The sequence below is a fragment of the Ranitomeya variabilis genome, chromosome 4, assembly GCF_051348905.1.
Source record: "Ranitomeya variabilis isolate aRanVar5 chromosome 4, aRanVar5.hap1, whole genome shotgun sequence".
In the NCBI taxonomy this organism is placed as follows: domain Eukaryota; kingdom Metazoa; phylum Chordata; class Amphibia; order Anura; family Dendrobatidae; genus Ranitomeya; species Ranitomeya variabilis.
In genome coordinates, this window is record NC_135235.1 from 685,397,378 (window position 1) to 685,425,354 (window position 27,977).

Consider the following 27,977-nt stretch of genomic DNA (forward strand, 5'->3'; position numbering starts at 1 on the left):
GGAAGACACCGTTTGTGAGAGGTTGAAGAGTTGTGTTAGGGTTGGGATCAAGACTTTTGCAAGGTTAGAGATGAGGTGGCACGGGAGAGGGTCAAGGGTGCAAGTGGTGAGATGTGATCTTGACATAAGGATGGAGAGCTGATCGTCTGTTATGGTGGAGAAGCTGGTTTGGAACAGGGCTGAGAACTCAAGAGGAGGGGCATTGGGGGCTGCGGGCCAAAGCTTTGTCTGATGTTATCGATCTTCTGCTTTAAGAAAGAGGCAAATTCTTCAGCAGAAATGAGAGGGGAGGGAGGAGATGCTGGGGGACAGAGTAGAGAATTGAAAGTGTTGAAGAGCTGTTTTGTAATACACTGTATATATGTTTTCAAGAATATTTGAGGCCATGGATCCATTATATGTCCCTTTTGCAAGCTGGCGAGAAAATCTCGATATACGGATGTCACAAGGATATTTTTTTTTTTAGGATCACTGTTGGGGAACATTTCTGCGATTCACGTCCATGTAAAATGGACCGATTTTTTATACATTGTGTGTGAATCCAGCCTAAGTCAGAGAGCAGCCACAGCCTTGGCTTCTATTTGATGTTCAATACATCCGAAGACAGGAACAATAAAGCCAGTTCAGATTCGGCGCTGGGCTCATGTTATGTAACAACCTCACATGTGCCCAGGGAATGTGTCAAGACCACTTGAACAGCGCCAGCATAGAAAACAAGTATGAGTGTTTATATTTGAAATTTGAGAAACATGAGGAATGACAAGGTGTTGTACTAGTAATGGACAATCCCTTTTAGAAATACAATTTTTGATTAAAACATTTCCTACATTATGAACATGAAGAAGACTTCTCCTCTGTGTGGGTTTGTTGGTGTGTAACAAGACTACATTTCCTAGTAAAACATTTCCCACATTCTGAACAGGAAAAAGGCTTCACCCCTGTGTGCGTTCTTTGGTGTATAAAAAGATTACATTTCCTATTAAAACATTTCCCACATTCTGGACAGGAAAAAGGCCTCTTCCCTGAGTGGGTTCTCTGGTGCTTAACCAAAGCCGATTTCTCATTAAAACATTTCCCACATTCTGAACATGAAAAAGGTTTTACCCCTGTGTGGGTTCTTTGGTGTATAAAAAGATTACATTTCCTATTAAAACATTTCCCACATTCTGAACAGGAAAAAGGCTTCTCCCCTGTGTGAGTTCTCTGGTGAATAACAAGACCTTTTTTCTCGTTAAAACATTTCCCACATTCTGAACAGGAAAAAGGTTTCTCCCCTATGTGAGTTCTCTGGTGAATAACAAGATCTTTTTTCTTGTTAAAACATTTCCCACATTCTGAACATGAAAAAGGCTTCTCTCCTGTGTGGGTTCGTTGGTGTGTAACAAGACTACATTTCCTCGTAAAACATTTCCCACATTCTGAACAGGAAAAAGGTTTTACCCCTGTGTGGGTTCTTTGGTGTATAAAAAGATTACATTTCCTATTAAAACATTTCCCACATTCTGAACATGAAAAAGGCTTCTCCCCTGTGTGAGTTCTCTGGTGAATAACAAGACCTTTTTTCTCGTTAAAACATTTCCCACATTCTGAACAGGAAAAAGGTTTCTCCCCTGTGTGAGTTCTCTGGTGAATAACAAGATCTTTTTTCTCATTAAAACATTTCCCACATTCTGAACATGAAAATGACTTTTTTGATTTAGGAGTATTTCCGTTGTTAATGCTTATTTTGTGACTCTGATTTTCCATAGTTGTTGCCAATGAATCAGAAGACAGGACCTGTTTCAAAGGATCAGATGAGAGATCATTGCTGTGAAGGGATGATGGTGTATCTGGAGCAATGGATTTAACTTCAATTGTATACAGTGGGATGCCAAAATCATCCGATTTAAAAATTGAAGATGTCAGCTGTTCCTTGGATCTCCTGGTACAGTCATCTGCCAAGATAGAAACCAATTATTATTTTTTAATAAAGTATCTTTGAATGTAATTTAACATTTCTACTTAAACTATCTGTAAAAATGGAAAGTTATGTAAAAATATTGAATTCTTCACTAAGACAATGACAACTCACAGTCTAATAGAAAATCTCATAAGATGAACCAGTGGAGTGTCGTGTTCAACTGTTTGTTCATTCTGCCTTCCAAATATGGAATAGAAAGCCACAAAAAAAGTTATGCTGATGAACCTAATACCAATAAAAACTTCTATTCATCTAACAAAAAACAAGTCCCCACTCAGGTCCATCATCTGTCAGTGGAAAAACAGAGGTTTCCACATTATTAGTGGCTCAAAGGCTCTTGAAAAGTAATATGGCTTCCATAAACCAATCCAGCAATAACCACTCTGCCAAAGTCAAACTTCCCCCTCCCTTCTGAGCCTTTCAATGTGCCCGATCCACATGTATTTGACATTACAATAGTGAGAAAAACCCCACTTAATTTACAGTGTGCGTGTCTCCTGGAGCACAATCAGGGCACTATGTGTTGGGTAATAGAATGGCATATTTGCATTTTTTTTTCTACTACATCCACTATGTGCTAATTTCCGGAAAGTTCCTGTGGAATCAAAAATAGTCACTACTTCAATAGATAGTTCTCTGAGGTTTACTGATGAGCAAATATACTCGATACTCGAGATTTCCCGAGCATGCTTGGGTGTTCTCAGAGTATTTTTCAGTGCTCGGAGATTTAGTTTTCCTCACCTCAGCTGAATGATTTACATCTCTTAGCCAGGTTGATTACATGTGGGGATTCCCTAGCAACCAGGCAACCCCCACATGTACTTATGCTGGCTAACAGATGTAAATCATTCAGCTGCGGCGATGAAAACTAAATCTCCGAGCACTAAAAAATACTCGAAGGACACCTGAGCGTGCTCTAGAAGTCTCGAGTAACGAGTATATTCGCTCATCACTACTGAGGTTTATAATTTCCAAAATAGAGTCATTTTATGGGGATACCTACAGCTCTAATTTTCTGAAATTTTGTCATATTAGGGCTTCTGCAGATGGTGAATCATATGTCTTCAGGAATTTGCTCCTATGACATCACCAGGTGTGTCCTTATTCATGTGGCAAGCCGGGCTTGTAATGGTGTAGACATTGGTACCAGAAAGTCTGGACAAAATAGGCTTGATTGAGCCACTAAGATTAGGGTGCCCGAGACAAGTAGTACCATTCAGTCTGGCAGTATGGGTGTTGTGCTGTCCAGCTGAAGTAATCTGCTCCTTGATTCAGCCAATTGGATAGCACCATATTCTACGAAAGTTCAAAGCATATTGAAGGAAGCTGCCAGATACAGCCTTGTTCTCCTCTGGTTCAGTCCTCTATGCTCAGCTCAAGGAAGTCCCCTGACGAAGCTGCGCCTGCAGCGATACGCGTGGGGCTTCTGCCTCACCCCCTAGCCCGTCTCCTGTCTTTCTCAGGCATCTGGGCTCATTGCTCAGCGTTGGTATTGTCCTTGCTGGACACTTTTTTTTTTTTTTTCCCTCTGTTTCAGCTTACTTACTATTATGTATTCATTAGGCTGCATTTGCATTACTTTGCACTCTAGATAATATGGGGTTGCCAGTGCACACCTGATTGAGGTCTTTTGCTTACAACCGAAGCCCAGACTAACATGCCAATACTGATATTTCTATCATCCTGGGCAAACAGCATGCTCATTTAACACCTTATATTTCTATACTCAATACACTGAACTGCAGTAATTTCATCACTTGACTATCCGCCAGTGTATTATTATAAGTCAATATATATCTCTGTTCAGTCCTTTACATTTTCATATGTTCATGCATGCTATATTGAGCCATTATCTGTATAGATAGGAGACATTGTGTATTTTTCTTGCACTTTATTGTTGTGTCTGTCATTCCATGGCATATGTGCTTAGGGGTGGTGGTTCATGGTTCTGTATTCAGGCCTTTTTAAATGGTTTTATTGTATTTGTCTTTTTTGAGGTATAATAAACATTTTTGAGATTTTTTGTATATTCTATGGGTGTGCATACCGTTATTGGCCTAGTCTTTTTTCTCTGGTATTTCTACTAGCACCTCTGTTGTGAATTCTGCTCTTGGGCTCCCTCCGGTGGTTGTTAGTGGTAGTGCAGTTGTCTTGGGGTTGTAATCCAGGGCAGGTGTTTCTGCTGATTGCAGCTCTACTAGGTATTTAGGTGTGCAGGATCCATTACTCCTGGCCAGTTGTCCATTGATCTTGGAGGGATTGCATCTCTCTCTGGTTCCTCATGCTTTGCTGCCAATTCAGCTAAGATAAGTGTCTGGTTTTTTGTCTCTGTGCACACATGCCGTGTGCTTTGCAATTCAGTGCAATTCATTGTGTTTTTGTCCAGCTTAGACTTTGTTTGGATTTTTCAGTCATGCTGGATTCTCAGGAGTTGCAGATATACTTGCTATGTCTTTAGTTAGATGTAGAATATTTGTATTTTCTGCTGTGGATATTTTTAGGATTTTAATACTGACCGCTTAGAATTCTGTCCTATCCTTTCCTATTTAGCTAGAAGTGCCTCTTTTGCTAAATTCTGTTTTTCTGCCTGCGTGTGTCTTTCCTCTTATACTCACAGTCAATATTTGTGGAGGGCTGCCTATCCTTTGGGGTTCTGCTCTGAGGCAAGATAGAATTCCCATTTCCACCTATAGGGGTATTTAGTCCTCCGGCTGTGTCGAGGTGTCTAGGATGTGTTAGGTACACCCCACGGCTACTTCTAGTTGCGGTGTCAGTTTAGGGTTTGCGGTCAGTATAGGTACCACCTACTCCTGAGAAAGTCTCTCATGCGGCTCCAAGGTCACCGGATCATAACACACCTCGTTCCAAATTCACTGAGTGCACACCATTGTACCCCATTATATTAGTTAGAGACCTCAGGCAGTCTAGTCAGTCTAGGTAGGAGCAGATCCGTGGGATCTTGTCTAAACATTAGTCGGTTCTTCATACTGATAGTGCTCTTGCGGCACAATTATCTTCAAGTCCCTATATGACACAACGCAGGGGGAAAATCTGAGAGACTATCTTGTTAAAAGCCACTATGTCATGAAGCCACAGACTTTGTGTAACTCTGGTGCTTGTAGAGTTGGCTGTTTCCCCTGCAGGTCCTGTGTTGCATGCCCTAATATCCTGCGATGTGGCACTTTCAAATCATCGGTTGGGAGCAGGGAGTTTAAGATCCGTGATTACATATCTTGTAACACCACTCATATAATTTATTATGCCACCTGCCCATGCGCCCTTATTTATATTGTATTAACATCAAGGGAGTTGAAAGTCAGGACACGCGAACATGTGCAGGATATCAGGGCTGCCAGAGACATTGTAGACGCGAGGCTTTGGCGTCCCTAAAGACACTACCGAGACACTTTAGATCCTTTCACGGATCTGATCCGAGTGGACTGATGGTGCGGGGGATTGATAAAATTCATGGTGGAATCAGAGGTGGGAATTTTAATCAAATTCTTGCACAACGAGAGTGCAGGTGGATTGCCACTCTTGATACCATGACCCCCAAGGGGCTGAATGAGAAGTTATCTTTCGCCTCTTTCTTGTAGTGGATGGTCTTGTTGGTCCCTGTATTTTTGACCTTGAGTTCTCCTTTGTCCTTGTCCGCTGTGCTACAAATTTCCCGTTCTCTACAGTTATTTTATATTATTCTCTCTCCCTACCTTTTAAATGTTTTGTTCTAATTGTTGCGTTGTTTTTCAGTTTTTAGTGTCTACATATTTATATGCCCCATGAGTTGGCGCACGCTCTCCAATGACAGTACCACTTCTCCCATACCATATGAGATGAGTAAAACTGCTGGTGATCCGACCATGCTTGAACATTTGAGATGGACTTGATATATATCTTGGGAGTCGGCGCATGCCTTTTCGTGACAATACCATCGTACCTCTACTATATACATTGAATGAACAGGATCGGCGATTACCAGGACAGTTGTGTGACGGTGTCGATTTGATATTTATGCATATTTATGGTTTTAATATTGCACTTTGTCACTTTATTATGTGCTGTATGCATTATTTCCCAGTTAGGTTTCTTGTTATACCATTTGCACATTTTTATATAATTGTATCGCTCTTTTGTACATTTATATATCCCATGCACCTTATGTATTCTTCATTAGGCTCTTGCCATAATGATTGCACATCGTCTTCTTTTCATAATAGTATCTTTCACTATTATATTATTTTATTTCTTGCACCATTCTGTTTCACAGTGCATTGCTTTACCTTTCTTTGATACACCCAATCATGGCCGCCACTCGTGTCTTCGGCAATATGGCTGCTGGAGTGCGCACGCGCAGTTCGATCTGCGCACTGCCCGCCTGTCCCTGCGGTTATCAAACGAGATGATGTGCGCATGCCCATTGACGTCACCAGGCAAGATTTTGCCCACATGCGCACATCGTACTGACGGCCGCAGAAAGAGAGGGTCACTTCCGGTGTGCGGGTTCCGGTGCACGTGTGCCGCATATGCCAGCAATTGGGGGTTGTATTATTTAAACCTTGGGGACACAACACACGCTATTCCCCTTCTTGAAGAAGCATCTACGCGAAACGCACGTCAAGGGGTTGCAGTGGGAGGACCTATATACTACTGGCTGTTATTGGTGAGTTGTAGCTAACCTTTGGGACATGTAGGGGTATTGGGGACTTGCCTTATTAGGCAGTGTCTATGGTATCTATTTATAGCACCTTCACTTTCCACCTATTAGGGTTTCATGACCCCATACTTACCCGTTTGATTAGGGTTTGCTATTTTCACCCTTGGCTACTTTACCTGTATTACTCGCCGCTCCTCCTGCTGTGCCAGCAGGTTCCCTATACTTACTCCCCTTTTTTGTGTATAGCCCTATTATTTGGCTAGCATTTTTTGGATGTGTATTTGATTCAATAAACTATTTTGTTTTTTATTTTACCTTTTTGGTGTTTTCTGTACTCCATGTTATTTGGTGTTAGTCTAGTCAGAGTGTAGCAAGTTATCCAGTAGGTGTATGGCAATTTTCAGGATGACCTTCAAGTCCTGGATAAATAGCTAGCTGCTCAGCCAGAGCTCCTCCATCTGCTTGTTCTCAAATACCGTCAAGGTGGTTGATAGTTGTGCAAGGGAATATCCCTACAATATAAGAGACTGGCCTGTTCGACGTTCACTTCAGCTAGGGAGTAAAAATGTTCTGCATGCATCACTTGTTGACCCACCAAAAAATTTTGTTACCACCATTGCACATTGTTCCAAATGAATAATTTTGTAAAGACAATGGACAAAAATGTAAAAGCAGTCAAGTATCTCATTGATAAATTTACAAGTTTAAGTGAAGCAAAGATAAAAGGAGTCTTTATTGGATCTCAGATTAATAAGCTTCTTCAAGATGAGAAGTTTCTCCATTTGTTGCAAGGCAAGGCTGAATGGGTAGCATCCACATTAGATGTAACTAATTTATTTGGAAGCTCAAGAGCAGATAACTATGAAGAGTTGGTGGAAATTCTCCTAAAATCATAAGGATCTTGGATATAAAATGTCCTTAAAGATTAATTTCTTACATTTGCATCTAGACTTTTTTTCCCACCAAACTGTAGAGCAGCAAGCGAAGAGCACAATGAGAGATTTCACCAAGATATTGCAGCTAGAGAAAAGATATTAAGGAAAATGGAATCCATCAATGTTTGCAGATTACTGTTGGTCAATTGTAAGAGATGATCCGATGCAGGAGTACAAGAGACAAGCAAAAAAGAGTTGGTACTGAATGAGGAGCAAATTTTGTAGTGCAATTTCTGTAACTGCATATAATTCACAATATTGTTTAGAAAGGTTTTAGTTATTTGAATTGTTGATATGTTTCAAAATACTGAAACTTTAATGCATTAATTATATGTAGCAGCAAAAGGCAAACTCTGATATCAAAGAATCAAGAGACAACTCAAAATTTTCACTGTCAGATTTGAATTGAGGTCAAAAACATTTAAAAAATGGCTCATTTCATAACTGAATCTGACAACTTTTGATAATATGTAAAACAGTGATACATGATATGATAGGACCTTGAGCTAGTCAGATGGAAGGTTCTTCAGCTTCTCACTCAGGACTGTGCAGGTCCCAGTACCTTCCTCTCCTGCTCTGCACCAACCAGTTAGATAAGTATTGGGCTGGAGGAGAGAAAGCACATTACATATACCAAAGCGTCCAAACTGCATTGAAGCGATCAATAGTATTATTCAATGTAGCAGTGAGATATTCCATACATTGAATATCTTGTATTCGCGACTGTAGTTCAGTGTTCAATGGGGGATGAATCGACTTCCACTAACAGGCTATCAAACATCTGACAACCATTCTTATATGTAATAAAAGCTGTTTGACTTTACGACCTAGTTTAAATGGTGATATATTGATTAAACAAAATTTTAGACCCATAGGGATCTGATGGCTGGTGACATTACTAATCAAGGACTTGACATAATCCCAGAAGACTATAATATTTGGGCATAACCCAAACAAATGGGGCAGGTCACCTTCTGCATTCCCACATCTCCAGCAACAACTAGGCATGGCAGGGTTGACTTTATGCAGGAAGGAAGGAGTATGATAACTGGTTTTCCCTGTAGGTATAACAAGTAGTAGTTTTGACTATATTTCTCCAGATCTCCTGCCAAATACACGGTGGAAGAGGTTCTACCAAAAAGCCTTCCCATTTACTCATATAAGAGTATTTGGGGTGTTTATCTGAATAAGGATTAATTAATATCTGGTAAATATCCGATATAAGGCCCTTGGTTGAAACTTCTGCTTTACACAATCTTTCAAAATGTGTGGGGTAAGAGACTTTAAAGGTGGAGTAAAGAGAATGCATATAGTGTCTGATCTGCAAGTATCTGTAGTGAGAGTTAGCCGGTAGATTATGCCTGGTCTATAACGTGTTACTGTAAATGGTAATAGGGCTCTAGAGGGCATATCCACTATATCTGCAAAGCAGAAAAGCTGCTTATTGAACCATGGCTTTGTCCGATTACCACTCAAGCTATCCGTTATCATTGGATAAAATAGGAATGAAGTGAAAGGGGAATGTTCTGATATTAACGGGAGGTTTTTTGAGCATTGATCTCAAATCGTTTTGGCAAAGGTTATTGGGCTCAGCCTGTGTGAATCTAACTTCTTAGAAGAGGTTCCACAAAGGTAGGAGTTAGGGTGTACTTGGGCTAGCCAGAGTTTCTCATCCTCCATCCATCTAGAAAATGCTTTATGATTAGACCATGCTGGATATGACAAAGATGAGCTGTCCAGTAATACTTTGTGATATCAGGTACACCCAGTCCTCCTCTAGATTTTTTCACAAGCATAATTTGATTTTTAATCCTATGCCTTTTGTGTGCCCAAATAAATTGAGGAATAAATGATTGGACATTACGTAGTTCCCCAAAAAGGGACACAAACGTGGAGAGTTTCAAACAGGTATAAGAGTTTTGGAAGTATGGGCATTTTGACAGCTGAGATTTTTCCGAACCGAGATAGTGGAAGCTTGTTCCATACGTATATCAAGTAATCGCCTAAGTGCCAGAAATAATTTTGGAAAGTTATGCTGGTATAATGTTTTATAGTTATAGGTCAGTTGAAGCCCTAGATATGTTATGGAGATGCCTTTCCATCTGTAATTATTAGTGATGAGCGAATATACTCGTTACTCGAGATTTCCTGAGCACGCTCGGGTGTCTTCTGTGTATTTTTTAGTGCTCGGAGATTTAGTTTTCATTGCCGCAGCTGAAAGATTTACATCTGTTAGCCAGCATAAGTACATGTGGGTGTTGCCTGGTTGCTAGGGAATCCCCACATGTAATCAAGCTGGCTAAGAGATGTAAATCATTCAGCTGCGGTGAGGAAAACTAAATCTCCGAGCACTAAAAAATACTCGGAGGACACGCGAGCATGCTCGGGAAATCTCGAGTAACGAGTATATTCGCTCATCACTAGTAATTATACACTGCTCAAAAAATAAAGGGAACATTTAAACAACAGAATATAACTCCAAATAAATCAAACTTCTGTGAAATCAAACTGTCCACTTAGGAAGCAACACTGTTTGACAATCAATTTCACATGCTGTTGTGCAAATGGAATAGACAACAGATGGAAATTATTGGCAATTATCAAGACACACTCAATAAAGGAGTGGTTCTGCAGGCCACATCTCAGTACCAATGCTTTCTGGCTGATGTTTTGGTCACTTTTGAATGTTGGTTGTGCTTTCACACTCGTGGTAGCATGAGATGGACTCTACAACCCACACAAGTGTCTCAGATTGTGCAGCTCATCCAGGATGGCACATCATTGCGAGCTGTGGCAAGGTTTGCTGTGTCTGTGTGTCAGTGTAATGTCCATGAGCTGGAGGCGCTACCAGGTGACAGGCCAGTACACCAGGAGACGTGGAGGGGACCGTAGGAGGGCAACAACCCAGCTGCAGGACTGCTACCTCAGCCCTTGTGCAAGGAGGAACAGGAGGAGCACTGCCAAAGCCCTGCATTATGACCTCCAGCAGGCCACAAATGTGCATGTGTCTGTACAAACGGTTAGAAACCGACTCCATGAGGATGGTCTGAGTCTCCGACGTCCACAGATGGGGGTTGTGCTCACAGCCCAACACCATGCAGGACGCTTGGCATTTGCCACAGAACACCAGGATTGGCAAATTTGCCACTGGCGCCGTGCTCTTCACAGATGAAAGCAGGTTCACACTGAGCACATGTGACAGATGTGACAGAGTCTGGAGACGCCATGGAGAGTGATCTGCTGCCTGCAACATCCTTCAGCATGACCAGTTCAGCAGTGGGTCAGTAATGGTATTGGGTGGCATTTCTTTGGAGGGCCGCACAGCCCTCCATATGCTCACCAGAGGTAGCCTGACTGCCATTAGGTACCGAGATGAGATCCTCAGACCCCTTGTGAGACCATATTCTGGTGCGGTTGGCCCTGGGTTCCTACTAATGCAGGACAATGCCAGACCTCATGTGGCTGGAGTCTGTCAGCAGTTCCTGCAAGATGAAGGTATTGAAGCTATAGACTGGCTCATCCATTCCCCAGACCTGAATCCAATTGAACAAATCTGGGACATCATGTCTCACACCATCCACCAATGTCACGTTGCACCACAGACTGTCCAGGAGTCGGTGGATGCTTTAGTCCAGGTCTGGGAGGAGATCCCTCAGGAGACCATCCGCCGCCTCATCAGGAGAATGCCCTGGCATTGTAGGGAGGTCATACAGGCCCATGGAGGCAACACACACACAACTGAGCATCATTTCCATGTCTTGAGGCATTTCCACTGAAGTTGGATCAGCCTGTAATTTGATTTTCCACTTTGATTTTGAGTATCATTCCAAATCCAGACCTCCATGGGATATTCTGTTATGATCCGGTGACCTTGGAGCCGCATGAAACTTTCTCTGGAGTCAGTGGAACCTGTACTGACCGCAAATCCTGAACTAACACCGCAACTAGAAGTAGCCGTGGGGTGTGCCTAACAAACCCTAGACACCTCGACACAGCCGGAGGACTAAATACCCCTATAGATAGAAATAGGAATGCTATCTTGCCTCAGAGCAGACCCCCAAAGGATAGGCAGCCCCCCACGAATATTGACTGTGAGTAGGAGAAGAATAGACACACGCAGGTAGAAAACAGGATTTAGCAAAAGAGGCCACTCTAGCTGGATAGGAAAGGATAGGACAGATTACTAGGCGGTCAGTATTAAAACCCTTCCAAAAATATCCACAGCAGATAATACAAAAAGTTCCACAATTTAACTAAAGACATGGAATGTATATCTGTCACTCCAGAGAATCCAGCAAGACTGAGAAAATACTGACACAATCTAAGCTGGACAAGAAAACACAAAGAATAGCACTGAATTGTGAAACACACAGCATGTGTGTAACAGGAAAAAAAACCCAGACACTTATCTTTTGCTGACTTGGCAGAAAGGCAGGAGGAACCAGGAAGAGGTCAAACACCTCCCAACAACAATTGACAACTGGCAAGGACTAATGAATCCTGCACACCTAAATACCCCAGTCAGAACTGCAATCAGCAGATACACCTGACCAGGACTGCAAGTCAGGGGCAACTGCATTACCACCTACAACCACCGGAGGGAGCCCAAAAGCAGAATTCACAACAGTACCCCCCCTTGAGGAGGGGTCACTGAACCCTCACCAGCGCCCCCAGGCCGATCAGGATGAGCCAGATGAAAGGCACGGACCAAATCAGTAGCATGGACATCAGAAGCAAAAACCCAAGAATTATCCTCCTGGCCATAACCCTTCCATTTGACAAGGTACTGAAGCCTCCGCCTCGAAAAACGAGAATCCAAAATCTTCTCAACCACATACTCCAACTACCCATCAACCAAAACAGGGGCCGGAGGATCAACAGAGGGAACAACGGGCACCACATATTTCCGCAATAAAGATCTATGGAAGACATTATGGATAGCAAAAGAGGCCGGAAGCGCCAATCGAAAAGACACTGGATTAATAATCTCAGAAATCCTATAAGGACCAATAAACCGAGGCTTAAACTTAGGGGAAGAGACCTTCATAGGAACATGACGGGAAGACAACCAAACCAAATCCCCAACCCGAAGCCGGGAACCAACACATCGACGACGGTTAGCAAAACGTTGAGCCTCCTCCTGAGACAACACCAAATTGTCCTCCACATGAGCCCAAATCTGCTGCAACCTGTCAACCACAGAATCAACACCAGGACAGTCAGAAGGCTCAACCTGCCCAGAAGAAAAACGAGGATGAAAACCAAAATTGCAAAAAAAAGGCGAAACCAAAGTAGCCGAACTAGCCCGATTATTAAGGGCAAACTCGGCCAATGGCAAAAAGGCCACCCAATCATCCTGATCGGCAGACACAAAGCATCTCAAATAAGTCTCCAAAGTCTGATTAGTTCGCTCGGTCTGGCCATTTGTCTGAGGATGAAATGCAGAAGAAAAAGACAAATCAATGCCCAGCCTAGCACAAAAGGCCCGCCAAAACCTAGAAACAAACTGGGAACCTCTGTCGGACACAATATTCTCCGGAATACCATGCAAACGAACCACATGCTGAAAAAAGAACGGAACCAACTCTGAAGAGGAAGGCAATTTAGGCAAAGGAACCAAATGAACCATCTTTGAAAACCGGTCACAAACAACCCAGATAACCGACATCCTCTGGGAAACCGGAAGATCCAAAATAAAATCCATAGAAATATGCGTCCAGGGCCTCTCAGGGACCGGCAATGGCAAAAGTAACCCACTAGCACGGGAACAACAAGGCTTGGCCCACGCACAAGTCCCACAGGACTGCACAAAAGAACGCACATCACGTGACAACGAAGGCGACCAAAAGGACCTACCAACCAAATCTCTGGTACCAAAAATACCAGGATGACCAGCCAACACAGAACAGTGAACCTCAGAAATCACTCTACTAGTCCATCTGTCTGGAACAAACAATTTCCCCACAGGACAGCGGTCAGGTCTATCAGCCTGAAATTCCTGAAGAACCCGCCGTAAATCAGGGGAAATGGCAGAAAGGACCACCCCTTCTTTCAGAATGCCGACCGGTTTAAGGACCTCAGGAGAATCAGGCAAAAAACTCCTAGAAAGGGCATCAGCCTTAATATTCTTAGAACCCGGAAGATACAAAACCACAAAATCAAAATGGGAAAAAAACAAGGACCATCGAGCCTCTCTAGGACTCAACCAACAACTCCCGATTGCCAACATCATAATTGCGTTCAGCAGGCGAAAACTTGCGGGAGAAGAAGGCACACGGTTTCATCAAAGAACCAACAGAATCCCTCTGAGACAAAACGGCCCCTGCCCCAATCTCAGAAGCATCAACCTCAACCTGAAACGGAAGAGAAACATCAGGTTGGCGCAACACCGGAGCAGAAATAAATCGGCGTTTAAGCTCCTGAAAGGCAGAGACAGCCGCAGAGGACCAATTCGCCACATCAGTGCCTTTTTTCGTCAAATCAGTCAAGGGTTTAACCACGCTGGAGAAGTTAGCAATGAAACAGCGATAAAAATTTGCAAAACCCAAACATTTCTGAAGGCTCTTCACGGATGTGGGTTGAATCCAATCATGAATGGCCTGAACCTTAACCGGATCCATCTCCATAGATGAGGGAGAAAAAATAAAGCCCAAAAAAGAAACCTTCTGCACCCCAAAGAGACACTTAGACCCCTTCACAAACAAAGCATTGTCACGAAGGATCTGAAATACCATCCTGACCTGTTCCACATGAGACTCCCAATCATCGGAAAAAATCAAAATATCGTCCAAATATACAATCAAGAATTTATCAATATAAGTCCGGAAGATATCATGCATGAAGGATTGAAAAACAGATGGAGCGTTAGTGAGCCCGAATGGCATCACAAGGTATTCAAAATGGCCTTCGGGCGTATTAAACGCAGTTTTTCATTCATCACCCTGCTTAATACGAACAAGATTATATGCCCCCCGAAGGTCAATCTTCGTAAACCAACTAGCCCCCTTAATCCTAGCAAACAAATCGGAAAGCAAAGGTAAAAGGTATTGAAACTTGACCGTGATCTTATTCAAGAGGCGATAATCAATACAAGGTCTCAAGGAGCCATCCTTCTTAGCAACAAAAAAAAAACCTGCTCCCAACGGTGAAGAAGATGGCCGAATATGCCCTTTCTCCAAAGACTCCTTAACATAACTCCGCATGGCGGTATGTTCAGGCACAGACAGGTTGAAAAGTCGGCCCTTAGGGAACTTACTGCCTGGAATCAAGTCAATCGCACAATCACAGTCCCTGTGCGGTGGAAGGGAACTGGACTTGGGCTCATCGAATACATCCTGAAAATCAGATAAAAACTCTGGAATTTTAGAAGAGGAAGAAGAGGAGATTGACATCAAAGGAACATCATTATGAACCCCCTGACAACCCCAACTAGTCACAGACATAGATTTCCAATCCAACACAGGATTATGTACCTGCAACCACGGGAAACCCAGCACGATAACATCATGCAAATTATGCAACACCAGAAATCGACAATCTTCCTGATGGGCTGGCGCCATGTGCATGGTCACCTGTGTCCAAAACTGGGGCTTATTTTTAGCCAAAGGTGTAGCATCAATCCCCCTTAAAGGAATAGGGTTCTGCAAAGGCTGCAAGGGAAAACCACAACGCCTGGCAAACTCAAAATCCATTAAGTTCAAGGCGGCGCCTGAATCCACAAATGCCATGACAGAAAATGATGACAATGAGCAGATCAAGGACACCGATAACAGAAATTTAGGTTGTACAGTACTGATAGTAAATGAACTAGCGATCCTTTTTGTCCGCTTAGGGCAGACTGAAATGACATGAGAAGCGTCGCCACAATAATAACACAACCTATTCTGACGTCTGAATCCTTGTCGTTCCGTTCTAGACAAAATCCTATCACACTGCATTAGCTCAGGACTTTGTTTTAAGGACGACGCCACAGCGCGCACAGTTTGACGCTCCCGCAAGCGACGATCAATCTGAATGGCCAGAGACATAGAATCACTCAGACCGGAAGGCGTGGGAAACCCCACCATAACATCTTTAACAGATTCAGAAAGACCCTTTCTGAAAATTGCCGCCAAAGCATCATCATTCCATTTAGTCAACACAGACCATTTTCTAAATTTCTGACAATACAATTCTGCCGCCTCTTGACCCTGAGACAGGGCCAACAAGGTTTTCTCCGCTTGATCCACAGAATTCGGTTCATCATATAATAATCCTAAAGCCTGAAAAAAGGAATCTACATTAAGCAAGGCCGGATTCCCAGATTCTAGGGAAAATTCCCAATCCTGAGGATCGCCACGCAGCAGGGAGATGACAATTTTAACCTGCTGAATGGAATCACCGGAGGATCGCGGTCTCAGAGCAAAAAACAGTTTACAATTGTTTTTAAAACCCAAAAATTTGGACCCATCACCAAAAAACAAATCAGGAGTAGGAATCTTTGGTTCTAAAGCAGGAGTCTGAACAATATAATCAGAAATACCCTGTACCCTAGCAGCAAGCTGGTCTACACGAGAAGCTAATTCCAGAACATCCATGCTGGCACAAGACTCCTCAGCCACCCATAGATAAAGAGGAAAGAAATGACAAAACAGGCTGCAGAAAAAAACAATGGCTCAACACCTTTCTTCCCTTCTTCTGAGATGCATTTAACTCATTATGGGCCAGTTGTACTGTTATGATCCGGTGACCTTGGAGCCGCATGAAACTTTCTCTAACAAACCCTAGACACCTCGACACAGCCGGAGGACTAAATACCCCTATAGATGGAAATAGGAATGCTATCTTGCCTCAGAGCAGACCGCCAAAGGATAGGCAGGCCCCCACGAATATTGACTGTGAGTAGGAGAAGAATAGACACACGCAGGTAGAAAACAGGATTTAGCAAAAGAGGCCACTCTAGCTAGATAGGAAAGGATAGGACAGATTACTAGGCGGTCAGTATTAAAACCCTTCCAAAAATATCCACAGCAGATAATACAAAAAGTTCCACAATGTAACTAAAGACATGGAATGTATATCTGCCACTCCAGAGAATCCAGCAAGACTGAGAAAATACTGACACAATCTAAGCTGGACAAGAAAACACAAAGAATAGCACTGAATTGTGAAACACACAGCATGTGTGTAACAGGAAAACAAAACCAGACACTTATCTTTTGCTGACTTGGCAGAAAGGCAGGAGGAACCAGGAAGAGGTCAAACACCTCCCAACAACAATTGACAACTGGCAAGGACTAATGAATCCTGCACACCTAAATACCCCAGTCAGAACTGCAATCAGCAGATACACCTGACCAGGACTGCAACTCAGGGGCAACTGCATTACCACCTACAACCACCGGAGGGAGCCCAAAAGCAGAATTCACAACAATATTCATTTTGATTTACATTGATCATTTTTATGTTTTATTGTTCTCAGCACATTCCACTATGTAATGAATAAAGATTTGCAACTGAAATATTTTATTCAGTGATATCTAGGATGTGGTATTTTAGTATTCCCTTTATTTTTTTGAGCAGTGTAGTTTACTTTTAATGGATTTAATGCAAAATCTGAGACATTTAGAGCAAGCACTTCTGTTTTGATATTGTTCACTTTGTATCCTTTACAAACCTTCCCAGAAGAGCATGCAGATTAGGGAGGGTAATATGTAGTTGTGTTCTTGTCAGTAGAACATTGTTTGCAAATAGAGATAGTGTGAACTCCCTGTTCCTCACCACTACTCCATGAATGTTTGGGTCATGGCGAATGGCAGCAGCCAGGGGTTCAATACATAGAACAAATAATAGGATAGGGGCAACCCCTGCTAGGTACCATTATGAATGAAGAGAGGCTGAGAGAGCGTGTGTGTGAATTTAACTGATGCCGAGAGTTGTGAATACAAACCCTGCAGGCCTTGAAAGTCAACACAAGGCGGTCAAAGGCCTTTTCAGCATCTAGGCTGAGTAGTGCTGATCCGTTTGTCCTGTTTACAACCTCAATGAGGTTTATTACCTTCCTTGTATTATCCTCCCTCTGCCTACACGGTATAAACCGTTGTGAATTCTGCTCTTGGGCTCCCTCCGGTGGTTGTAAGTGGTAGCGCTGCTGTCTCTGAGTCGCAGCATTTGTCAGGTGTGTTCACATTTTGCAATTCTGACTGGGCTATTTAGTCTTGCTTGACCCTTTAGTCAGTGCCAGTTGTCCATTGTTCCTGGAGGATTCACATCCCTGTCTGGTCTCTTCTGCTTTGCTGTTCATTTCAACAAAGATAAGTTCTGGCCTTGATTTTTGCTGTCAACATGCTGTGGCCTTATTGTTCAGTTCTTTTCCATGTTTTTGTCTTGTCCAGCTTGGTCTGTATAAGGATTTGTTTAGCCAAGCTGGTATCTCTGGAGATGCAGATATACCCTCCATATCTTTAGTTAGCTGTGGAGATTTTGTATTTTCTGTGGTGGATATTTTCTAGGGTTTTAATACTGACCGCATAGTACTCTGTCCTATCCTTTCTATTTAGCTAGAAGTGGCCTCCTTTGCTAAATTCTGATTTCAGTCTGTGTATGTTTTTCCCTCTCCTCTCACAGTCAATATTTGTGGGGGGCTGTCTATCCTTTGGGGATTTTTTCTGAGTCAAGATAGTTTTCCCTTTTCTATCTCTAGGGGTAATTAGTCCTCCGGCTGTGACGAGATGTCTAGTGAGTGATAGGTACATTCCACGGCTACTTCTAGTTGCGGTGTTAAGTTCAGGGTCTGCGGTCAGTACAGGTACCACCTTCTCCAGAGTACGTCTCATGCTGCTCTTAGGCCACCAGATCATAACAAAACCCCACTTGGTCCTTATGGATAAGATGAGGACGCCAAAAAGACAATCAGAATGCCAATATTTTAGTGAAGATTTTTAAATTCGCATTAAGGAAAGCAATAGTCCTGTAATAAGAACCACCGAGTAGGTCTTTCCCTCTTGTTGGAATGAGAGTAATATTTGAGTGTAGCATAGTAGATGGTATTGCCAAACCTGTGAGAAATTGTTAAACAGAGTGACTAAATGGTGGGTTAGGAGTGTTTTAAAATATAAATCAGTTAGCCCATCTGGTCCCGGAGATTTGCCATTAGGAAGTAGTTTAAATACTTCATCTAATTCTTCCTGGGTAATGGCTTTATAAAGAGAAGCTATGGCCCCTGTGGAAAGTTTAGGGAGATTACATTCCTGCAGGAAGGCCTGGACAACCATCTTCCTCTTTTCCGGGCTAAGAGGAAGAGTATCCTGAAGAGAGTATAATTTGGATAAATAATCATGGAACATCTTAGCAATTTTATCAGGATCATAAACGATTGTCCCCTTGTTATCCCTAAGTGCATAGATTGACGACTTTCCCCTATCCTCCGTAAGTTGCCTTGCTAGAAGAGTATGGGACTTGATCCCTTTATCATAATATCTCTGTCTACAATAAAGTAATAGTTTCTCCATTTTGTAAATATGAATATCTTTTTATTTCAAGCGAATTGAAACTATATCTCTAAGTATTTTCTTGGATGGGATTATAGTTAGTTTAGACTCAAGAGTCTTTAGTTGGTTAGTCAGAAGGTCTACCTGGTGCAATCTATCTTTTTTGATGCGAGCGCCTAATGATATGCAGTTTCCCCTAATATATGGCCTTATGGGCTTACCACATAATAGAAAACTTAGAGACCAAGCCCATATTAACCTCCAAAATAGTCAACAATTGCTTTTTCCAACTTGTGACTGTATATGGCCTTTTTAAGCAGGGATTCATTAATCCTCCAGTGGAACACGTTAGTCTGAGTTGAAGCTTGTTTAAGAGCGAGTGTCATGGGCACGTGGTCAGACCAAAAAAATAACACCTATGTTAGCATCTGCTACCAAACTAAGTGTTTGAAGTAATCGATTCTCTTATGTGTGCTATGTGGATGGGAGAAAAAGGAAAACGTTTTTTCTGTAGGATGGCCGATACGCCAGAGAACATATAAAGCAAATTTGCATTTCCAAAAGTTAGCTGACAGCCTATGTTGGGTCCTCTTGGCAATGATCCACAAAGGGACAATCTATCATTGTATCAGAGAAGAAAACATTAAAGTCTCCTCCAATTATCCAGGCTGATGGAGGCGGGAAACTCTTAGGAGCACCTGATTCAAAAATGGAATTTGTGGGATATTTGGTAAATATACATTGCACAATGTCCCTGGGGATCAGCACTGCCACCCCGCCTTTTTCCTGGACTGAGAGGCCAAATATATTGTGGGGTATAGATGCTTGGCAAAGTTGCAATTCTCCTTTAAATTTAAGTGGGATTCCTGTAAAAACATAAATGTCTGCATGATGTGTGCGTAATTCATTAAGGACCATACTTCTCCTAATGTTGAAGTTAAGACCGTTAACATTCAGTGTTAAAATTTTAGCCATTGTCTCGGGTGTTTTAGTGTGAAGTATACGAAGTTTTACCTACATGTTGCACTGTGATCCGGAGATTATTTGGGTCCTCTTTTGAATTCAGGAAATATTAGAACAGTGACAGCAGATCATTTTTTAACCTATTAATTAATACACCTGAGGGACTGGGGGAGACAAAGATCAAACAAACGTTTAAAAAAAGTACACATCAATGATGTCACCATTAGAGAGGAAGAGGAGGAGAGCAGAACCTAGTAAGCTCTCAAACTCCCCCTTCCATGGTACGGGTTTAATCCAAGTGGTGTAGAGATGGATCTCTGGAACCTCCCCGGACACACTCTGAAGGGAGGAACCAGGGAAAGACAAACCCTTGTGAGGGAGTAGTGGCACTAGGCACCGTGCAATATCACCTAACAGAACACAAAAGAAAAGTTGGATGAGCTATTCCCAGTTCACCGTCCAGATATATAGCAAGCAAATACAACATTATATGAGAGAAACTTGACAAATATTAACATTAAACATCCTAGAAAAAATATCAAGTGAAGTGATCTTCCATGGCTTAGAGGTAAAAGAATCTCTCAGGTTGGGTTACGTTGTGGCGTTTCTCCTGGGTCTTTTGCTTTGCCAAATTGATAGTGGTGAAGTAGTGGGAAGTTCCAGCTTTCAATCTGCCAGGTTAGAGAGCGGGATCTCCAAGTCAGAACAGAAAGCCGGAATGTCTTTGGGGAACGTAAGATAGTAGTGCATCCATCTTTCATCACTAAAGGTGCAAATGGAAAACCTCAACGTTACTTAAAATCTTTGTTTTTCAAGGATAAAACGTGTGGTTTTAAGTGTCTTCTTCTTTGGAGGTTATCCAGGAGAGCAGGATATAATTGAATGGGAGTCCCTTCAAAGTCACGGAATTACGGAGAGTGCGAGCTTTAGACATTATGGCCTTCTTTAACTGAAAGTCATATACACAGCGGATAACATCACGCGGTTGAGCCTGAAAGCCATTAGGGTGGAGTGCTCTGTCTAGTTTTAATTTATGGGATTTATGGGATCCAAGTTGGCCCAGGATGGAGTTGAACACTGATTCACGTATTGTATGAAGATCTTCCGGTCGTGCAGCCTCAGGAATGATTCCTGAGGCTTATGTTGTTGCGCTGACCCCTATTGTCCAAGTCCTCAAGATGTTTGTTTCATCCAAAGTAGAGATGGTGAACCTGAACAGTAAAGTTTGGCATCTATACCAAACACCGACTGTTCGGGCATAGACACCAAACATGGACTTCACCAGGAAGTCTGTTATTGTTCGTGTTCGGCCTCCCGGCGGTGTGTGTTGTGCAGTCATGTGCATGACAGCGCGGCAAACACTGCTTCTGATTGCTGGCATTTTACATGTCTCTAGCAGTCATCCAAGACACACCATTAAGTCAATACCAGTAGGTGAACTAACTAGAATCACCAGAAATTGTAGTGATACTGCTGTTCTCAGGCAAGAGATTGACTCATGCTGTGACAAATTAAAAAAAAGGGGTAATCCTAATTGGTCCCTTGATAGAGCAAAGAAAATTGTCAAACAGAAAAAACGATGTGACATGTTAATACCGAAAGAGAAAGATAATGATGGTGTTGGTAATCAGAAAATGATCTGTTCTATTCAATATAGTTCCCAATATAATAACATCAGATCTCTTATTTTAAAAAATATTCCTATTCTGTACGAGGATGAGACTTTATCTACCATTTGTCTTCAGGATGTCAAGTGGTGGCAAAAAAAGTCACCACTTTATCTGACACTCTTTCTCCTAGTTTCTTTAATTCTGGTAACACATCCCGCACCTGATTGCATCACAGTGTTTTTTGCCGCTGTGGTGCTTCTAGATGTAGAATGTGTGCTTATTCCGTTATTACACATCCCTTTTATGATAGTGATAATAGACAGGAATATAAAATACAACAGCTGATTAATTGTAATAGTAAATATGTGGTGTACATGATTATATGCACTAAATGTAATCTAAGTTATAAAGGATGCACCACGCGGATGCTTAAAGTTCATATTTCTGAGCATATTTCAGATATTGTTGTTTCCACTAATAGTAATCGTTCTATGTCACATGCTTCTAAGCACTTTGTTACCGGTCATCAGAGGAGTACGGCATTTCTGCTGGTTGTCGGCATTGAGAAACGCACGCTATCAGCCAGAGGAGGAGACTTCAAAAGACGCTTAATGAAGAGTGAAGCTTACTGGATGTTTTGCCTTAATACCTGTTATCCTGCAGGGTGAAAGAGATCATGTTCCACTACTGAGATACAACTATTGTCTATTTTTTGTTGTATTTTCTATGTATCTTCTTGTTGATTTGTGTGTTAAATTCTTGCATTTTTGTATTTTTCTCCAATATTATAGTTTTAAATTGTATGATTCAATCTATGTATCATGTGATTGTTAATTAATTCTTATTGGCTGTAGCTGGTATTTAACTGTGCTATTACTCATATAGAGTAGCTTTGAGAAAGAACATGTTATTGTTCGAAACGCGTAGCCTGCTACTCAGTATCATGTGAATCATCTGAATGGACTTTGTATTTTATTCTCAATAAATTTGGAAAATGTTTTGGAAGCTGGATTTTTCCCTTATTTTTTTGTTCAAAATCATCATCGCCAGTCAGACAGCCACAGTTCCCACGCTGTCAAACGACAGTGTGAGCCCGCAGCTGTGATCGGAGGTATAAAGCTTACCTCCGGTCACTGATGGGAGTAGTAGTCCCATCAGTCGATGCCTGCTGCCACTAATAACAGTGATAAATAATTAAAAAAAACAGTGTGGGGTCCCCCCCCCCATTTTTGATAACCAGCCAAGCCTAAAGCAGCTGGGGGTTGGCATTCTCAGGCTGGTAAGGGGCGATGGATATTGCCCCCCCAAACCTAAAACTAGCAGCCCACAGCTGCCCAGAAAAGGGGCATCTATTAGATACGCCAATTTAGGCGCTTTGCCCAGCTCTTCCCGCTTGCACTGTTGCAGTGGCAAGAGGGGGTTCATATTTGTGGGGTTAATGTCAACTTTGTATTGTCAGGTGACATCAAGCCCATGGCTTAGTAATGGAGAGGCGTCTATAAGACGAATCTCTATTACTAATCATATAGTTATGTGGTAAATAAAGACACAGCTACAATAAAGTATTTTATTTGAAATAAAACACAACACACTTTTCCATTTTTAGTTAAAAATAACAAACACAGTAAGGCTACTTTCACACATCAGGTTTTTGCCGTCATGTTGGTTCCAGCATCGCGCCGCAGCAACGGATCCAGCGTAAACTGTGAAAAACTGATGGAATGGATCTGGTTTTCCGCCGGATCCGACTAGCGGAAACGGTGAAAAACCGGATCCGTTCCATCAGTTTTGCATCTGTTTCTGTGCATAGAAGGTGAGGATAATGAGGGGATGTGCAGACAAGGGGGATCATGAGGGGCTGTACGGAGAAGGGGGAGTTCATGAGGGGCTGTGTGGAGAAGGGGGGATCATGAGGGGCTGTTCAGAGAAGGGGGAATCATGAGGGGCTGTGCGGAGAAGGGGCAGGATCATGAGGAGCTGTACAGAGAGGGGGGATCATGAGCAGCTGTGCGGAGAAGGGGGGGGAATCAAGAGGGGCTGTGCGGAGGAGGGTGATGATGAGATGCTGTGTGGAGAAGGTGGAATCATGAGATGTGTGGAGAAGAGGGGATGATGCGGGGCTGTGCAGAGAAACGGGGATGATGAGGGGCTGTGCATAGAAGAGGGGAATCATGAAGAGCTGTGTGGAGAAGGGATGATGAGGGGCTGTGCGGAGAAGGCGGGATGATGAGGGGCTGTGCGGAGAAGGGGGATGATGAGGGGCTGTGCGGAGAAGGGGGGATGATGAGGGGCCGTGCAGAGAATGGGGATGATGAGGGGTCGTGCGGAGAAGGGGGGATGATGAGGGGCCGTGCAGAGAAGGGGGGATGATGAAGGGCTGTGCAGAGAAGGGGGATGATGAGGGGCCGTGCAGAGAAGGGGGGATGATGAGGGGCCGTGCAGAGAAGGGGGATGATGAGGGGTCATGTGGAGAAGGGGGAAAAGGGGGATGATGAGGGGCCGTGCGGAGAAGGGGGGAAAATGGAAATAAATACATTTTTTTAATTTTTTTATTTTTCGAAATTACGGGGGTGATGAAGGGGGGTTTGATTTACTATTTATAGCGCGTTTTCTAGCAAATTTTGGATTGGCAGCCGTCACACACTAAAAGACGCTTTTTATTGCAAAAAATGTTTTTTGCGTTACCACATTTTGAGTGCTATAATTTCTCCATATTTTGGTCCACAGAGTCATGTGAGGTCTTGTTTTTTGCGGGACGAGTTGACGTTTTTATTGGTAACATTTTCGGGCACATGCCATTTTTTGTTATTCCACTTTTTGTTCGGTGGTATGATAATAAAGCGTTGTTTTTTGCCCTTTGCACTGAAGGGTTTAACTAGTGGCACAATTTTATAGGTCGGGTCGTTAAGGACGCGGCGATACTAAATATGTGTACTTTCATTGTTTTTTTTTTTTTTATTTAGCTAAAGGAATGTATTTATTGGGACATTTTTTTTATTATTTATTTAGGATTATTATTTATTTTTTTTTACACATGTACCGTATATACTCGAGTATAAGCCGAGATTTTTAGCCCATTTTATGGGGCTGAAAGTCCCCGTCTCGGCTTATACTCGAGTCATACCCAGGGGTCGGCAGGGGAGGGGGAGCGGGGGCAGTCTAATTATACTCACCTACTCCTGGCGTGGTCCCTGCACGTCCCTGCTTCTTCCAGCGCTGCAGCTTCTTCCTGTACTGAGCGGTCACATGGTACCGCTCATTACAGTAATGAATATGTGGCTCCACCCCTATGGGAGGTGGAGCCGCATATTCATTACTGTAATGAGCGGTACCATGTGACCGCTCAGTACAGCAAGAAGATGCAGCGCCAGGAGAAGCAGGGACTGCACCGCCCCAGGAGCAGGTGAGTATACGGGGAGGGGGAGCACTGCGCTGTGCGATATTCACCTATCCTCGTTCCGGTGCGGCTCCGTCTCCAGCGTCCTCTGGCTGTGATGCTCAGGTCAGAGGGCGCGGTGACGTGGTCAGTGCGCGCCCTCTGCTTGAACGTCAGTGCTGAAGACAGAGCCGCACCGGAACGAGGACCGGTGAATATTGAAAGTGCCGGGGGTCCTGAGCGAGGAGAGGTGAGTATGTGATTTATTTATTTTTTTTATCGCAGCCACAGCATATGGGGCAAGTGACTGTATGGAGCATCTTATAAGGCCATAACGTTTGTGCAGCACTATAAGGGGCAAGTGACTGTATGGAGCATCTTATGGGGCCATAACGTTTGTGCAGCACTATAAGGGGCAAGTGTCTGTATGGAGTATCTTATAAGGCCATAACGTTTGTGCAGCACTATAAGGGGCAAGTGACTGTATGGAGCATCTTATGGGGCCATAATGTTTGTGCAGCACTATATTGGGGCAAGTGACTGTATGGAGCATCTTATGGGGCCATAACGTTTGTGCAACACTATGATGGGGCAAGTGACTGAATGGAGCCTCTTATGGGGCCATAACGTTTGTGCAGCACTATATAGGGCAAATATCTCTATGGAGCATCTTATGGGGCCCTTATTACCCTTTATGCAGGATTATATGGGGCATATTTTAATATGGAGCATTTAATGGGGCCCATCAAACTTTATGGAGCATTATATGGGGCTCCTGATTCAATATGGATATTCAAAAACACTTAACCTACTGATGCCTCAATTAATTTTAATTTTATTGGTATCTATTTTTACGTTTGACATTTACCGGTAGCTGCTGCATTTTCCACCCTAGGCTTATACTCGAGTCATTAAGTTTTCCCAGTTTTTTGTGGCAAGGTTAGGGGGGTCGGCTTATACTCGGGTCGGCTTATACTCAAGTATATACGGTTTTTTTTTATTTTTACTTTGCCCCGGGGGGGGGGCATCACAGTAAAGTGACAGATCGCCGATCTGACACTCTGCTGTGCACTGTGTCAGATCAGTGATCTGACGTGCACATCCCCAGGCTTCCCGGCACCTGCTCTGAGCAGGCGCTGTGAAGCCACCTCCCTGCAGGACCCGGATGAAGCCCGCGGCCATTTTGGATCTGGGGCTTGCAGGGAGGAGACTCTCGGTACAAGGTGAGCACATCGCCTTGTACCGATCGTCTCAGGGAAACACGCAGGGAGCCCCCTCCCTGCGAGATGCTTCCCTGTACCGCCGGGGGTTAATGTGCCGGGGGCGGTCCGTGACCGCTACTGGCACATGGTGCTGGATGTCAGCTGCGATAGTCAGCTGACACCCAGCCGCGATCGCGCTGGACGTACTATCCCGTCGGTGGTCATACGGGCCCACCCCACCTCGACGGGATAGTACGTCCAATGTCAGAAAGGGGTTATCTTAAAGGGCCATTATTATACAGTGGGTTTCCTATACTGTTATTGCCTATGCAGTGAGTGGCTGGGCTTCCAAAAATTAAGACGCACCACAATACCTCTTTCACAAGACGTACCGGAGGGCCTCCTGAAAAATGGTCCCATTATAAGAAAGTGGGTCTCCCATAGTGTTTGCCTATGCATTGAATGCAAGGCTTGCCCTGCCCCAAAGTTACACACACCCCAATAAGCCTTGGAAGAGATGAAGAGGTGGGCCTCCTGAAAACAATGTTCCCATTATTAGGAAGTGGGTCTCCCATAGTGTTTGCCTATGCAGTGAATGCAAGGCCTGCAAAAATTAAGAGGCACTCCAATGCCCCTTGAAAGAGATGTGGAGGAGGGCCTAATAAAAAAATGTTCCTATTATAAAGTACCCTTTTTTTTTAATTATTTACGGGCATAATAAACCCCCTTGCCAAAAAATAGAGTGACTGTTGCATCACTATGAAAGAGGGGTATGGTATCATTATTAGCCCAAAGTTCAGATGTCACCTGCTGTAAATGTCATGTCATTTAGTAAAGATGTATTACCATGCAAAGAAATAACTGCAAAATGTTAGAAAATATTAACAGCACACAAAAACTAAATTTAGATTCAGTTAGTTATATATTATTTCTTTTAAGTGTTAAATATATGAAATCATGCAGTTATTACAACTTCCTGTCTAAATAAAGACATAAATCCATGTAAGAGGATTTTGTTCTGCTTTGAAATGAAAATTCTAAGGAAAAATAAAAGATAAGGTTAAATATCAAATTCATACAGCAACAAAACAATTGCAATATCTTATAAATATATGTATTGGCTTTAATCTAATTCTAAATATTATTACTGGAGTAAATTGTAATTATTTCACTATACATATAAAAATACAGTTATACAATCTCTACTTATACAAGTATACTATTTACTGTATATTGTGTGAATATACTGTATATATACAAAAACTATAGAACTACAGAATTATACTGTGTAAAATAATTACAAATAACTAAATAATACATTGTATAACACTTTTACCCAACACATAACATTTTTAGCCAATTCCTAAACCAAGCTTTATTTCTCTGTCGATAATGTCCTGAAAAGCTCTATTTAACATTGTCATTTTTTAACTTACAGATTCTTTCAAGAACTCCGAAAGCGGAGTCTTAAGTTTACCCATGATGTCACTCTCAGAAATCACCTGTTTCTGTCTATCAATTTCCGCCATTTGTCTTTTTACAGAGTGAAGGTCAGAACCTTCAGTTTTTAACTCTTTCTGTGCAACTTTTTCTGTGGACTTTTGGATCATTTGATAGGGCTTATAACAAATATGTAATTTTATTCGTACTTCATAGATTTGATTAAAAAAAATAAAAAAAAAACGAGGCAAAAAACAACGCTTTATTCTCATACCGCCAAACAAAAAGTGGAATACCACGCGATCAAAAAGACGGATATAAATAACCATGGTACCGCTGAAAACGTCATCTTGTCCCGCAAAAAAAAAG

At 42.6% G+C, this 27,977-nt stretch overlaps 1 protein-coding gene across 1 annotated transcript; it reads right to left on the reverse strand.

Annotated features, from left to right (window-relative positions):
- Positions 1 to 828: 828 nt before the first annotated feature.
- LOC143767063 (uncharacterized) lies at positions 829 to 27,778 on the reverse strand. Its single transcript, XM_077255085.1, has 3 exons — positions 27,605 to 27,778; positions 18,774 to 18,834; positions 829 to 1,934 (listed from the first exon to the last, which is right to left on the reverse strand). The coding sequence occupies exons 1-3, from the start codon at positions 27,776 to 27,778 to the stop codon at positions 829 to 831; spliced, it is 1,341 nt and encodes a 446-aa protein (XP_077111200.1).
- Positions 27,779 to 27,977: the final 199 nt, after the last annotated feature.

Coding starts and splice junctions, on each gene's coding strand:
- LOC143767063 (XM_077255085.1), bottom strand. CDS start 27,778: ATGATCCAAAAGTCCACAGAAAAAGTTGCACAGAAAGAGTTAAAAACT. Junction 18,835..27,604: donor CGGAGTTCTTGAAAGAATCT/GTAAGTTAAAAA, acceptor TACTCTCTTCAG/GATACTCTTCCTCTTAGCCC. Junction 1,935..18,773: donor CCAGGCCTTCCTGCAGGAAT/GTAATCTCCCTA, acceptor CTATCTTGGCAG/ATGACTGTACCAGGAGATCC.